At 39.3% G+C, this 13,736-nt stretch overlaps 1 protein-coding gene across 1 annotated transcript in view; it reads right to left on the bottom strand.

Moving 5' to 3' along the window:
- Positions 1 to 4,617: 4,617 nt before the first annotated feature.
- LOC127438456 (EGF-containing fibulin-like extracellular matrix protein 1) overlaps positions 4,618 to 13,736 on the bottom strand; it is a 29,037-nt gene continuing 19,918 nt past the window's right edge. The window contains exon 9 of the mRNA XM_051694064.1: positions 4,618 to 7,291. Within this exon, the coding sequence (XP_051550024.1) occupies positions 7,130 to 7,291 (162 nt within the window). The 3' untranslated portion in view covers positions 4,618 to 7,129. The remainder of the gene's footprint in view (positions 7,292 to 13,736) is intronic.

Below are 13,736 nucleotides of genomic sequence, written 5' to 3'. Positions count from 1 at the left end.
CACTTTTAGAGCCTAAATAGATGCACAACTTACATAATTTCAGTAGAACACCCAAATGACCAGAGCCTAATCATACCGTTCATGTGTTAAACTTGCTATAGTTTACTTCCACGTTGCTTCTTCGTCAAATAGCAATCAGCGCAACCTTGAGAAAGAAATAGCATATAATATGAACATTACATGTACACGCATATGGAATACTGATAATTCAACATTGTCACAGAGAATATCTACGTGATATAGTAGTCATTTGTATGAATATAGTACTTGTAATAAACAAATAAATACATATCCTGTGATACTGTGAACTTATACAGTGGCAAGAAAAAGTATTTGAACCCTTTGGAATTAGCTGGTTTTATGCATTAATTGGTCATAAAATGTGATCTCATCTTCATTAAAGTCACAAGTATAGACATACAACAATATGCTTAAGCTAACAACACACAAACAATTATAATATTTCGTGTCTTTATTGAACACATCCCATTAAACATTCACAGTGCTGTGGAAAAAGTGAGTGAACTGTTGGATATAATAACCGGTCGATCCTCTTTTGGCAGAAATAACCTCAAAGAAGCATTTCCGGTAGCTGTGGATTAGACCTGCACAACATTCAGAAGGAATTTTAGACCATTCTTCCTTACAGAGTTGCTTCAGCTCAGCCATATTCTCAGGATGTCTGGTGTGAACGGCTCTCTTGAGGTCATTCCACAGCACCTCTATTGAGTTAAGGTCTGAGCTCTGACTGGGGCACTCCTAAAGGTGGAATTTCTTTTTTTGAAGCCATTTTATAGTGGATTTACTTTTATGTTTAGGGTCATTGTCCCTCTGCATCACCTAACTTCTACTGAGCTTCAGCTGATGCACAGCCACCCTGACATTATTCTGTAGGATATCTTGATAAACTTGGGAATTAACTTTTCCCTCGATGATCACAAGCAGTCCAGGCCCAGAAGCAGCAAAGCAGCCCCAAATCATGATGCTCCCTCCACAGTACTTCACTGTTGGGATGATGTATTCATGTTGGTATGCAGTGAACTTTTTATGCCATACATAGTGCTGCGTGTTCTTCCCAAACAATTCAACCTTAGTTACATCAGTCCACAAAACATTTTCGCAGTAGAGTTGTGGAGTGTCAAGGTGGTATTTGGAAAAATTCAGGCAAGCAGCAATGTTTTTGTTGGAAAGCAGCAGCTTCCTTCGTTGTGTCCTGCCATGGACACCATGCCTGTTTAATGTTTTCCATATAGTAGACTCATGAACAGAGATGCTAAACAGTTCCAATGATTCATTCAAGTCTTTAGCTGGCACTCTAGGGTTTTTTTTTTTTTTTACCTCATTGAGCATTCTGCTGTGTGCTCTTTGAGTCATTTTGGCTGGATGGGCACTTCTAGAGAGAGTAGCTACAGTACTAAATCATCTCCATTTATAGAAAATTTGTCTAACTGTGGACAGATGAATATTTAAGCTCTTCAGTAATACATTGTAACCCTTTCCAGCTTTATGCAAAGCAACAATTCTTGATCGTAGGTCTTATGAAATCATGGTCTACGTCAGCAGATGCTTCTTATGAATAGCAAACTCAAATTGTTTGAATGCTTTTTATAATTCAAAGTAGCTCTAACCCACATCTCCAAACTTGTTTCATTAATTGGATGCCAGGTGTGCCAACTCTTGACTCGAATTAGCTTTTGTTACCATAGGGGTTTACTGATGAAAAAGTAAGTAACAGCACTGTGAATGTTTACTGGGATGTGTTCAATTAAGACATGAACGATTATAATTGTTTGTGTGTTGTTAGCTTAAGCACATTTTGTTTGTCTATACTTGTGACTTTGATGAAGATGAGATCACATTTTATGACCAATTAATGCAGAAAACCAGCTAATTCTAAAGGGTTCACTTTTTCTTGATAATGTATATAATAATAAAATATTATTTATGGAAGCGCAAAAAAAACAAAAAAAAATTACATATCTCGGGTCTTTAATGACCCTATGCAATTTTGCATTTTTTTTTTTTTTTTTTTTTTAGAATATTCATGAGAAAGGTTGAGGAACACTAAAGTGGTATGGGCATAACTCCACAAAATCACTAAAGTCACTAAAGGCCCGAGGTATGCATTAAAGGGTTATTAAAAATCAACCCCATGGGACATGAAAGACCCATTGCAGAGTGGTCTTAGGTTTAAATGTTTGGAAAACACATGCAGATCATGTATGATTGTAACAGTATAACTCATATTACTGTAAATTACTTGGCTGTCAACATGTAAATAGTCTTGCAGGAACTGCTCAACTATTGACATCACAGTTGTGTATTCCCATCTGCAACCGTGGGAGGTAAAAACCGCAGATGAATCTTGGTGGTCCTCTAAAACCATTCCAGGAATATAGTACCAAACTGACCCATGCATGTTACACAATACTAGCGAAAGATGAGATGTTTCCTCTCTGGTGCTACAGTTCTGTTCCCCGCAAATAAAACCGTTTTCTTAATCAGTACTTCTACCTTGATTAACAGTAGAAGTATCTAAACATTCTTAAAACAGATAAATTGAGAAGCAACTTGTTTTCAGAAAATGTATCTTGCATTTTTTTTTTTTTGACCTTATTGGCAAATAGGTTATTTTTTTGTTTGTTTGTTTGTTTGTTTTATGTATAAACCTCAATAAAGTTTGTTTGATTTAAGAAAATGAAATCAAGACATATTCTCTGGAAACCAGCCAATATCTTTAATATCTTAATATCTAAAATGTATGTTGTTTTAAGAACGTTTAGGTATTTTGACTGGAAAACATGTCTGATTTAAAAGATAGAAATACACTGCAAAAAATGATTTTCAAGACAAGTATTTTTATCTTGTTTTCCTGTAAAATTATCGAAACATTCTTAAAATGTGATTTATGAACTTGACGAGAAAACTGGAATATGTTTTATGAGAAATCTGACAATTTAGTGGACTTTAGACTTAAAACAAGAAAATAAAAATAAACTTGTTTTCTTACCCCATTTTGTTAAGCATAAATCTCACTCAATTTGATTAGATTTGTCTCAATACAAGACAACATTTTATGCTAGTTTTCTTGTCGAGTAAATAAATCACGTTTTAAGAATGTTTTGAGAATTTTACAGGAAAACAAGACATAAATACTTGTCTTGAAAATCATTTTCTGCAGTGTATAATATATAAAGATATTTATTTTCATGACGTCCCTGAATGCACTGCAAAAAATCATTTTCTTACAGAGTATTTGTGTCTGGTTTTCCAGTAAAAAATATCTAAACATTCTTAAAACAAGACACATTTACTTGAGAAGTAAAATGACATAAGATATTTAGTCTTGTTTTAAGAGAAATCTAATGAAATTTTGTAACTTTTTTATGCTTATTTTAGGAAAATGGGGTAAGAAAGAATAAAAATTTGATTCAAAGAGAAAACAAGTAATATTTCTGACCTCACTGGCAAATGGTTTATACATTTTTATTTTTTTTTATTTATTTTTTTTTTACATAGAAAACTCAAAGTTTGTTTGATTTATGCTTAAAACAGTTAAAAAAAACAATGCTAATGGGGTAAGAAAATTGAATCAAGACATATACTCTGAAAACAAGTCTTAATATCTGAAGCAATTTTGCTTTTCAAATAAATGTATCCTGTTTTAAGAATGTTGAGATATTTTTACTGGAAATAATGTTTGATTTAAAAGGTAGAAATATAATGTAATATATAAAGACATTTATTAACATGACATCCTGCACTGCAAAAAATCATTTTCTTACTGAGTATTACTGTCTTGTTTTCTAGTAAAAATATCTAAACATTCTTAAAACAAGAAAAATGTACTTGAGAAGTAAAATGACAAAATATATTTTGTTTTGTTTTAAGATAAATCTAACAAAATGTAGTAACTATTTTATGCTTATTTTAGGAAATGGGGTAAGAAAGAATAAATACTTGATTCAAAGGGGAAACGAGTTATTTTTCTGACCTCATTGGCAAATGGTTTAACTTTTTTTCTTTTTTTTTTTTTTTACGTAGAAAACTCAAAGTTTGTTTGATTTATGCTTAAAACAGTAAAAAAAATAAATAAATAAAACAATGCTAATGGGGTAGGAAAATTAAATCAAGACATTCACTGCAAAAAATCATTTTCTTACTGAGTATTACTGTCTTGTTTTCCAGTAAAAAATATCTAAACATTCTTAAAACAAGAAAAATGTACTTGAGAAGTAAAATGACAAAATATATTTTGTTTTGTTTTAAGATAAATCTAACAACATGTAGTAACTTTTTTATGCTTATTTTAGGAAATGGAGTAAGAAAGATAAAAAACTTGATTCAAAGAGAAAAGTTATTTTTCTGACATCAATAGGAAATTTGTGTTTTTTTAAAGATAAATATAATTTTTTTTTTAGTATATTTAGTATTTTTATTTCATTGTATTTTTCATATGTCATTCTACTTCTCAAGTATTTTCTTTTTTTTTTTTTTTAAGGATGTTTAAATATTTTTGCCAGAAAATAAGACAAAAATACTCAAATTTTTGTGCAGTGTGTGTGTGTCACTGGGTTAAAAAACAAACAAATGAGCAATTTAAAAATGACACAACTGTTATTGAAATCCTTTTATTTCCAAATATTTTACAGCAGAATAAATGGCATGAGTGAAAAAAAAAAGTGCAACTTAAGAGCAGTCTGAAAATACAGAATATTTCTAATCGAAGGTAAAAATATGATCAACTGACATGTCTCATACATATCTTAACCTTGCTGAGCAGAAACAACCAGTATAAGCAAATATGATCTCAATAAGAGAAAAAAGATTGAGGATTCACCATGTGTGAATCAAATTCAGTGAATCAATCATAAGAAAATATAAAATGACAACATATATATATTTGTGTTGTAATCACCCATATGCATTGAAATACTTAAATCTTGATGCAGCCAACGTTAAGATCACTTGCCAAAATAATTTCATACAACGTGGTGGTGCTCAAACCATTTGGGCCCCTCCCAAGAGCATATCTCTTGGGGTACAGGGCATGACGCAATGGTTTAAGTAACAGTGTTTGTCACAGATCATTGGCGAGAAACACTGCACAAGATCAAACGGTGCTCTGGCAACCATACAGCCATGTTAGGCAACAGTTCCATTGCTTATGCGACACAAAACCCTTGCCAGCAATTTCCTGAAAACATCGCTTCTGTTTCCAAAACATTATTGCCTTATTCTCATAGGAAAGGAGGTCATTTCTGCAGTATTTGCGAGGCGGAGGACACATTCAGATATTTCCATTAGCTGAAGATGCCATTCGATTACGACACAAACTGTTCCACCTAAGACTCTGCAGAGCTCTGTTTGCTTTATCCACATGTTCTACCTATAAAACAATGTTCCCCCTGCTAAGAAGTAAAGGGAGTCCTAGTAATGAATCTATGAATACTTTTTTGATAGCTACATTCTGTTATTTACATGGTTCCATGAATGAGAAATGTTAAGCTTTGATGGATCAACAGATTTAAAGGGTTAGTTCAACAAATATCAACATTCCGTCATCATTGACTCACCTTCATGTTGTTCCAAGCCTGCATGACTTTCTTTCTTCGGTGGAAAACAAAAGGAGGAGCAGAATGTTGACACTGTACATTGAGAGTGAATGCGGCTTACAAGCTCAGAAAATGACAAAATAGCACCATAAAAGTGTCACAAATGTCTTCTGAAGCCTTCCAAAATAACATTTAAGGTGTTATTCACTGAAAATCTTACCCTCAACCGCAGCTCTCAAATCTCACTAGTCGTATGGAATACTTTTATTATACATTTATGGTTTTTTTTCTTATTTTTGGAACTGGACAGCACTAGAGCTGCACAAGTAATTGCAATCATTATGTTATTACAAAAATTACTATCATTATGTTTATTATAATTTTTACTCAGAATTCTGTAGTTTAATTCGCCATTCTGATTGCTGCACATCTGACGAGATCTCTCTTATCAGAGTGGAGTGCGCAAAAAAGGTACCGGTAAGAGAACAGCATAGAAATCGGGAAGGTGAATAAAGAATGAAGAAAAACAAAAAGGTATAAATAAATAACTGATGCTTATCACTACTGCAAGTGAAGAAAACATTAGCCGAAAATGTAATATCGTTCAAAAAAATTGCATTATGATTTTTTATTGCATAGCCCTAGATAGCTCCCGTCCTTTCACTTTAATTATATGAAAAGAGAAGCGTGAATATTCTGCTAAACTTCTTCTTTTGTGTTCTATGGAAGTAAGAAAGTCAAGTGGTTTCTAACAACATGAAGGTAAGTAAATAATGACAGAACTCATTTTCGGGTGAACTATCCCTTTAAAAAAAACTGACAAGTGTCCATGCAGCAGGATCTTGCAAACCTCTTACTACTAAGACAAAGAATCCTTGTCTTCCATTTTCAATAGTACAAATTATTGGAAAACTTCAGTGGATCAGACAACCCACTTTTTATGTTTGGTAAACCAAATCATTTTAGAAACGGAATGAATATGCAACTTTCTAGACTATCTAGACCAGTGGTTCTCAACCGGTTTTACTAAAGAACATCCAGTGGCAATCTAACACAGTCCCAAAGTTTTGTACAAAATTAACTGTACAAATTATTAGTACAAATAAGTTTATTATGAGGTTTCGAAATGTCCCTTGAATTTTGATGGTTTCATGCTCTCTGCAGCTGCACAAACATCACTGTGGTCGACACGGATCATGTTTAACCTATTTGCAACTTTCAAATGAACCCATTTTTAATGCAGACTGGGTTGTATCTTCTTTAATCTTGCCTAGTTTTGTTCATGGTTTTTGAGGATGAGGGCATATCACACAACCTATCCATGTTGTCATCTGCCTAATTTGGCTAGCTTCAATCAAGTCAGACATGCACGGACTTTAATCGTCAGCATCAAAGGATATGGGAAGCGTTTTATCCTCCAGAGACCTGCAATCAATTCTTGGGTTGCGACCCATCAGCTGAGAACCACTAATCTAGATCACAATCAGGTGACCATGCTGTGCTGAACACTTTAAATATAGTAAGCTGTAGTACAAAGATAAAACCAAGGAGCTGATTTAGCTAATCTAGATGGTTTAGAAAGGATATGGACCCACAATAATAGTGAGTCTCAGCAGTGAACTTGAACGGTAATTCAAACCATTGCTCTGCGTGACCATCTCCAAATCCACAATATGTTCTCTTGGTCCAGTCAAAGGTTTGGTCATTACCAGCATGGCACTTACATTACTGGAACGCTGAAAGAGACAGATAAAGCCAAAACTGGATATCTAGTCTTAATCACAATCAAATGGTAATTCTATTAGGGTCATTCTCAGAAAACAGTGCCATTTGTGTGCTTTGCACTTACTACTTGATATTTGCTAAGGCCATTATTAGACATTCAACATTGTAACATTCAACCCCAAATAAAAAAAAAAAAAATTGTAACAGGGTTGACACAAAACATATTTTGAAACATAAATGTTTATATTATAAACATATATTATGATTATATTATATATATATATATATATATATATATATATATATATATATATATATATATATATATATATTAGCTACAAGGTCAGTAGTTCAACTCTGATATGGGAAAAATAATAGTGATCCATTTTTTGCAGAAAGAAATTTAAGCACAATTAATTAATTTGGGGCAATGATATTTGCTAGTTAAGGCAGTTTGTGGAGGTAAGCACGTAGTCAAGCACCCCTCTGGGGAGAGAGAAAGAGGTAAGGATATCCACCTGAGATGAATTGTGACTAATTACCATTTCTATGTTCACAGTGAGAGTCGGGGGAGATAAAAGATGGCCCAGTCCACAGGAAGAGAGAGAGAGATACAGACCAGAGACTTTGTGTGTGTTCTAGAGACTGTTTTGTTTGTTGAAAAGCCAATACTGATGTGTGTGTGCTGAAAAGCCCCTCTGTTGTTGTAAAGCTGAAAAGCGATTGAACAAGTATTAATAGTTGACTCACGTAGCCTGTGAAACTGGCTTCCGCTTCCTCCTTAACCATCATACAACGAACTTTGTTACACTGGTGCCGAAACCCAGTAAGGAGGAAGGTACGCTGCTATGAAGTCATCTTTGCCCACTGTTCGAATTGAGGAGGGGGGGTTAGGGGGTCCTGGACCCCCCATAAGTGTTAAGGGACACCCTATAAAACCAAAATAATGTAACTTGGGGGGGTCCCCTGGAGTTTCATAAAAACTAAAATACTAGAAACTATTTTTTTTCCCCAAATGTTTGCAGTGTGACAGAACGCAGCATTCATTATCTGTCCCAGTTTTCATAAATAACCTAAACCAGATTTTTTACGTTGGAAAAGACGTCTAAAAACACCCGAATGCACTACGAGCTGTTTTCTGAAGGAACTTAAAGATGGTGACTGAGTGACACTGGCAGAGTGGATCCTCATTTTCACCTTACAATAATGGTAAAACATAATTATTCTGTGATATATGATTGTTGGTTCTCCTAATTTACTAACATCATCTTTTATCGTAAAACTAAACCATCACTAGAAGTTAATTATTATGCATGCAGTTAAGATGCACGTAGATTTCACGGTACTTATCTAACACTAAATGTTAGTTCACGATCAAACTGTTGTAAAGTTATTACATTGATGTTATGTCGAGAAATAACTTTGTGCATATATTATCCCTCAATATCTTTAAATACGCAAGCCATACTCATAAACAATAGCGACAACAGAGAAAACAATTTAAAATAGCATAACTAATGTTTGCTGCACAATATGCATCTCAGCCATGGTGATCACTATTTAAATTCAAAAAAAGTATAGTCTATTATCAAGCCTAACATCATACACTTGTCTTACAACACATTAAAATATAAAAATGATAAATAATGTCAATATATCGAATTATTCTGTGAATTTTTGGTTGGGATTTAAGTAGGTGTTCTTGGGGAGTCGTGCGTGTGTGTGACATACTGTAATTATTCACTTCAAACGCGGTAAACAGGGGTGGGGTGTTGGAGGAGTGGGTATAAGGGGACCCCCCAAGAGTTCTGACTCACTTCGCCACTAGAGGAAATCTTCCGGTCCCTCGCCAGCATCCACCAGGCTCAACACCAGGCCCTCATGGATCTGTAGGCAGAACAGCAACAACGATTCGAGATGCTCCTTCAAGGCCAAGAGGAGGACTGATGGGCGTTGCGGAGCTTGGTGCCTCAGGAGGGGGCGCACGCCGCGACCCCGGCAGCAGTGAACCGCCATGTGTTGCTTGCGAAGATGGGGGCGCAAGACAATCCGGAGGCCTTTCTGGAGCTCTTCGAGCACAAGGCCCAAGTTCTGGATTGGCTGCGGGCGCAATGGGCAGTCCACCTCTTACCGCTGCTGACAAGGGAGGCCCAACTTGCGGCCCAACAGTTCCCAGTCAACAACCTCCTGAGGTACCCTGAACTGAAGAAAGCCGCTCTGCAGCGGGTCGGCAGCAGTCCAGAGGAGCACCGCCAGCAGATCCGATCCCTGACATTGAGCGAAGTCACCTCCCATTTGCCTCAACAGCTTCGTGACGGATACTGGCAGTGGGTGCTGGCTGAGGAGCCCAGCAATGTCAGGCATGTCATTGATCTGGAGCAATCCATCTCCCAACTACCGAAAGGATTGGTGGAGTGGGTCAAGTGCCACTGCCCAGCGTCGCTGGATAAAGCAGTACAGTTGGTGGAGGACCATTTAGCGGCATACCTGATGGCCAGCGCACCCTGCTCTCTCTCTCTCTCTCGCTCTGTGATTCCTCCCCCGTCCCCTCCCCTCCTTCCTTCCAACGTATCACGTTCACCAGGAAACGGTGTATTAACCCTCCTGTTTTTCTCTCCCCCGGCTCTACCCATTCTTCCTCTCAGGTGGGGAAGCTGCTGCCACTAGTGTGGGTGTGAGGTTTGGGCCGGTCTGTTGGAGTTGCAGGGAGCCGGGTCACGTCCGCGAACAGTGCCCGGTGAAGGAGGTGGGGACGTTGATCTGGGTCCCTGACACTCCACAGGCTGCCCCCGATCGGGCTGGGATGTACCAAATACCCGTGAGTATTAGGGGGGTACATACCAAACCTTGGTGGATTCAGGTTGTAACCAAACCTCCATTCATCAATACTTGGTTCAAAATGGGGCATTGAATACAAATAATCGGGTGAAAATGAGGTGTGTGCATGGGGATATTTACGATTATCCTGCAGTGACCGTCACTATTCTATTTCGGGGTCAAAAGCATAACATTGAGGCTGTGGTTAGTTCCTGCCTCACCCATCCACTAATTTTGGGTACTAATTGGCTGGCTTTTCCTGTATTGTTAAAAGGGTTGTATGTGGATAGGTCCTTTAATACACTGGGATGGTGTGGGGTGTGCAATGCGCTGATGGGGGAGGCTAAGCCGGGGCCGTCTATGTCAGCTCCACGTCAGGATGACATAAGGGAGGGGGAAGCCTCGGCTTCCCCAGCCCTTAGGGGAATTCCCGATGGGGATTTTCCTCTGGAGCAGACGCGAGACGAGACTCTTAAGCACACGTTTGACCAAGTGAAAGTAATTGATGGTCAACGCCTTCAGCCGTGGATTGCATTCACATATCCATATTTCTCAATTATAAATGATTGGTTGTATCGAGTGATGCAGGATGCTCAGACAAAAGAAGATACAACCCAGTTGATAGTACCAAGGAGCCGTTGGGAAATGTTGTTCCTGGCGGCTCATCATAGTCCGATGGCGGGTCATTTGGGACAGGGGAAAACACTAAATCGTCTAATGGCCCATTTCTACTGGCTGGGCATTCACGGGGATGTTAGCTGGTGGTGTGTGACATGCCGCAAATGTCAGATGGTGAATTCGCCAGCCACACCAAAAGCACCACTGCACCCTCTTCCATTGATTGAGGTTCCTTTGACAGAGTTGGCATGGACCTCGTCGGGCCATTAGAACGGTCAGCATGCTGGCATCACTTTGTGTTGGTTCTGGTGGACTACGCAACATGATACCCGGAAGCAGTGCCTCTTCGCAACATCTCAGCCCGTAGTGTTGTGGAGGCACTCTTCAGAATAATCTCCCAAGTGGGGATTCTGAAAGAAAAAAAGCACTACTTTCATGTCACGTACACTACATGAGCTGTATGAATTATTAGGTATTAAATTGATTCGGACAAGCATGTACCATCCACAAACGGATGGCTTGGTTGAACGATTTAATAAGACCTTATAAAATATGATTCATAAGTTTGTGCACGAAGATGCTCAGAATTGGGATAAGTGGCTCAAACCCCTGTTATTTGCAGTGCGAGAGGTCCCGCAAGCCTCCACAGAGTTTTCCCCATTTTAATTATTATATGGGCGTAAGCTCCGTGGCGTGTTAGACGTCAGGAGGGACCTTCACAAAGCAAAAATGAAATTCAGTATGTTCTTGACCTGAGAGAAAAACTCCACACACTGTGACGTCTATCACAGGAGAATTTGCTACAGGCTCAAGAACATCAGTCCTGGCTGTATAACAGGGGAGCTCAGCTACGGGAGTTTGCACAGGGAGATAAAGTACTTGTATTACTACCCAAATTAAGCTCTAAATTACTCGCAAAGTGGCAAGGACCCTTTGAGGTCACATGGCGAGTTGGGGAAGTCGACTATGAGGTAGTGCGTACAGATAGGGGTGGGGCTCGTCAAATTTACCATCTCAACCTACTAAAACCATGGAGAGAGGTGGTCCCCATATCCTTGGCGATGGTAGTTCCGGAGAGGGAGGAGCTCGGTCCGGAGGTGAGTCTAAAAGCCAATCAGTTCACTCCGGTCCCTTGTGGAGACCACCTCTCGCCGTCACAATGTACGAAGGTTGCCAGATTGCAAAAAAGTTTCAATTTCAAAAGACATGTTCTCACCTCTCCCTGGTCACACTAATCTCATAGAACACCACATCGAGACAACCCCCAGGGTAGTGATACGTAGTGGCCCTACCACTTACCTGAACACAAGAAACAGGTAGTACGGGAAGAATTAAAGGCCATGCTCGATATGGGGGTAACAGAAGAATCCCACAGTGATTGGGCCAGCCCGGCGGTTCTGGTACCTAAGAGCGATGGCTGTGTCCGATTCTATGTGGATAATAGAAAAGGCAACGCGGTGTCAAAATTTTACACGTATCCAATGCCTCGTATTGACGAACTGCTCGATCGGTTGGGCATGGCTCCCTTTTACTTGACACTGGACTTAACAAAGGGTTATTGGTAGATCCCCTTAACGTTGATGTCCCGTGAGAAAATGGCCTTCTCCACACCATTTGGACTACATCAATTTGTGACCCTTCCGTTCAGTTTGTTTGGGGCCCTGACTATGTTTCAGCGTCTGATGGACAGAGTCCTCAGACCACACGCTGCATATGCTACTGCTTATTTGAATGATATCATTATTTACAGTAAAGACTGGTGGCGGCACATGCGGTATCTGGGGGCCGTTCTGAGGTCGCTGCAACGAGCAGGGCTCACAGCAAACCCAAAGTGACCAATTGGACAGGTGGAGGTATGGTATCTGGGGTTCCACTTGGGGCATGGCCAGGTTTGACCCCAAATTGATCGCAGCAATTGCGACCTGCCTGAGACCTAAGACCAAAAAGGAGGTGAGACAGTTTTTGGGGCTGGCTGGCTATTATCAAATGTTTGTGCCTAATTATTCGGACTAATCAACCCGCTGACTGATCTCACTAAAAAAGGGAACTCCAGACACGGTCCAGTGGATGGAACCGTGCCAACGGGCTTTCACACAGGTAAAAGCTGCACTTTGTGGCGGGCTGCTTCTGCATTCCCCTGATTTCTCTCTCCATTTTGTTTTGCAGATGGACGCATCTGACAGGGGGCTGGGTGCTGTTCTGTCCCAAGTGGTGGAGGGGGAGGAGCACCCGGTGCTGTACATTAGTCTAAAGCGCTCTATGAGAGAAACGAAGTATAGCACCATAGAGAAGGAGTGTTTGGCCATCAAGTGGGTGGTCCTCACACTCCGCTACTATTTGTTGGTACGATCATTCACCCTCTGTTTGGATCATGCCCCATTCCAGTGGCTCCACTGCATTAAGGATGCCAGCGCCCGGCTCACCCGTTGGTATCTGGCAATCCAGCCGTTTAAGTTCGAGGTGGTCCACAGACCGGGGGCACAGATGGCTGTCGCAGACTTCCTCTCCAGAAAAGGGGGGGGTTAGTGGGCAGTCCCTAGTCAGGCGGTGTGGGTATGTGGAGGTGAGGGCGTGGTCAAACGCCCATCTAGGGAGAGAGAAAGCGGTAAGGACATCCACCTGAGATGAATTGTGACTAATTACCATTTCTATGTACACAGTAAGAGTCGGGGGAGATAAAAGATGGCCAAGTCCACATGAAGAGAGATACAGGCCAGAGACTTGATGTGTGTGTTCTAAAGAGTGTTTTGTTTGTGGAAAAGCCAATACTGATTTGTGTGTGCTGAAAAGCCCCTCTGTTGTTGTAAAGCTGAAAAGTGATTGAACAAGTATTAAAAGTTGACTCACGTGGACTGTGAAACTGGCTTCTGCTTCCTCCTTAACCGTTATACAACGCACTTTATATAAAACTTTGTAATTTTTAAGCTCTCTTACAGTCTTTATCAGCAATTCATTATGTCTCATCAAGCTTAATAGTTTAACTCTGTTATAGGAAAAATCTAAGTAATAAATTTTTTCTAG

This window comes from Myxocyprinus asiaticus, chromosome 49 (genome assembly GCF_019703515.2).
Source record: "Myxocyprinus asiaticus isolate MX2 ecotype Aquarium Trade chromosome 49, UBuf_Myxa_2, whole genome shotgun sequence".
Classification (NCBI taxonomy): domain Eukaryota; kingdom Metazoa; phylum Chordata; class Actinopteri; order Cypriniformes; family Catostomidae; genus Myxocyprinus; species Myxocyprinus asiaticus.
This window is presented reverse-complemented; position numbering and strand designations above follow the sequence as displayed.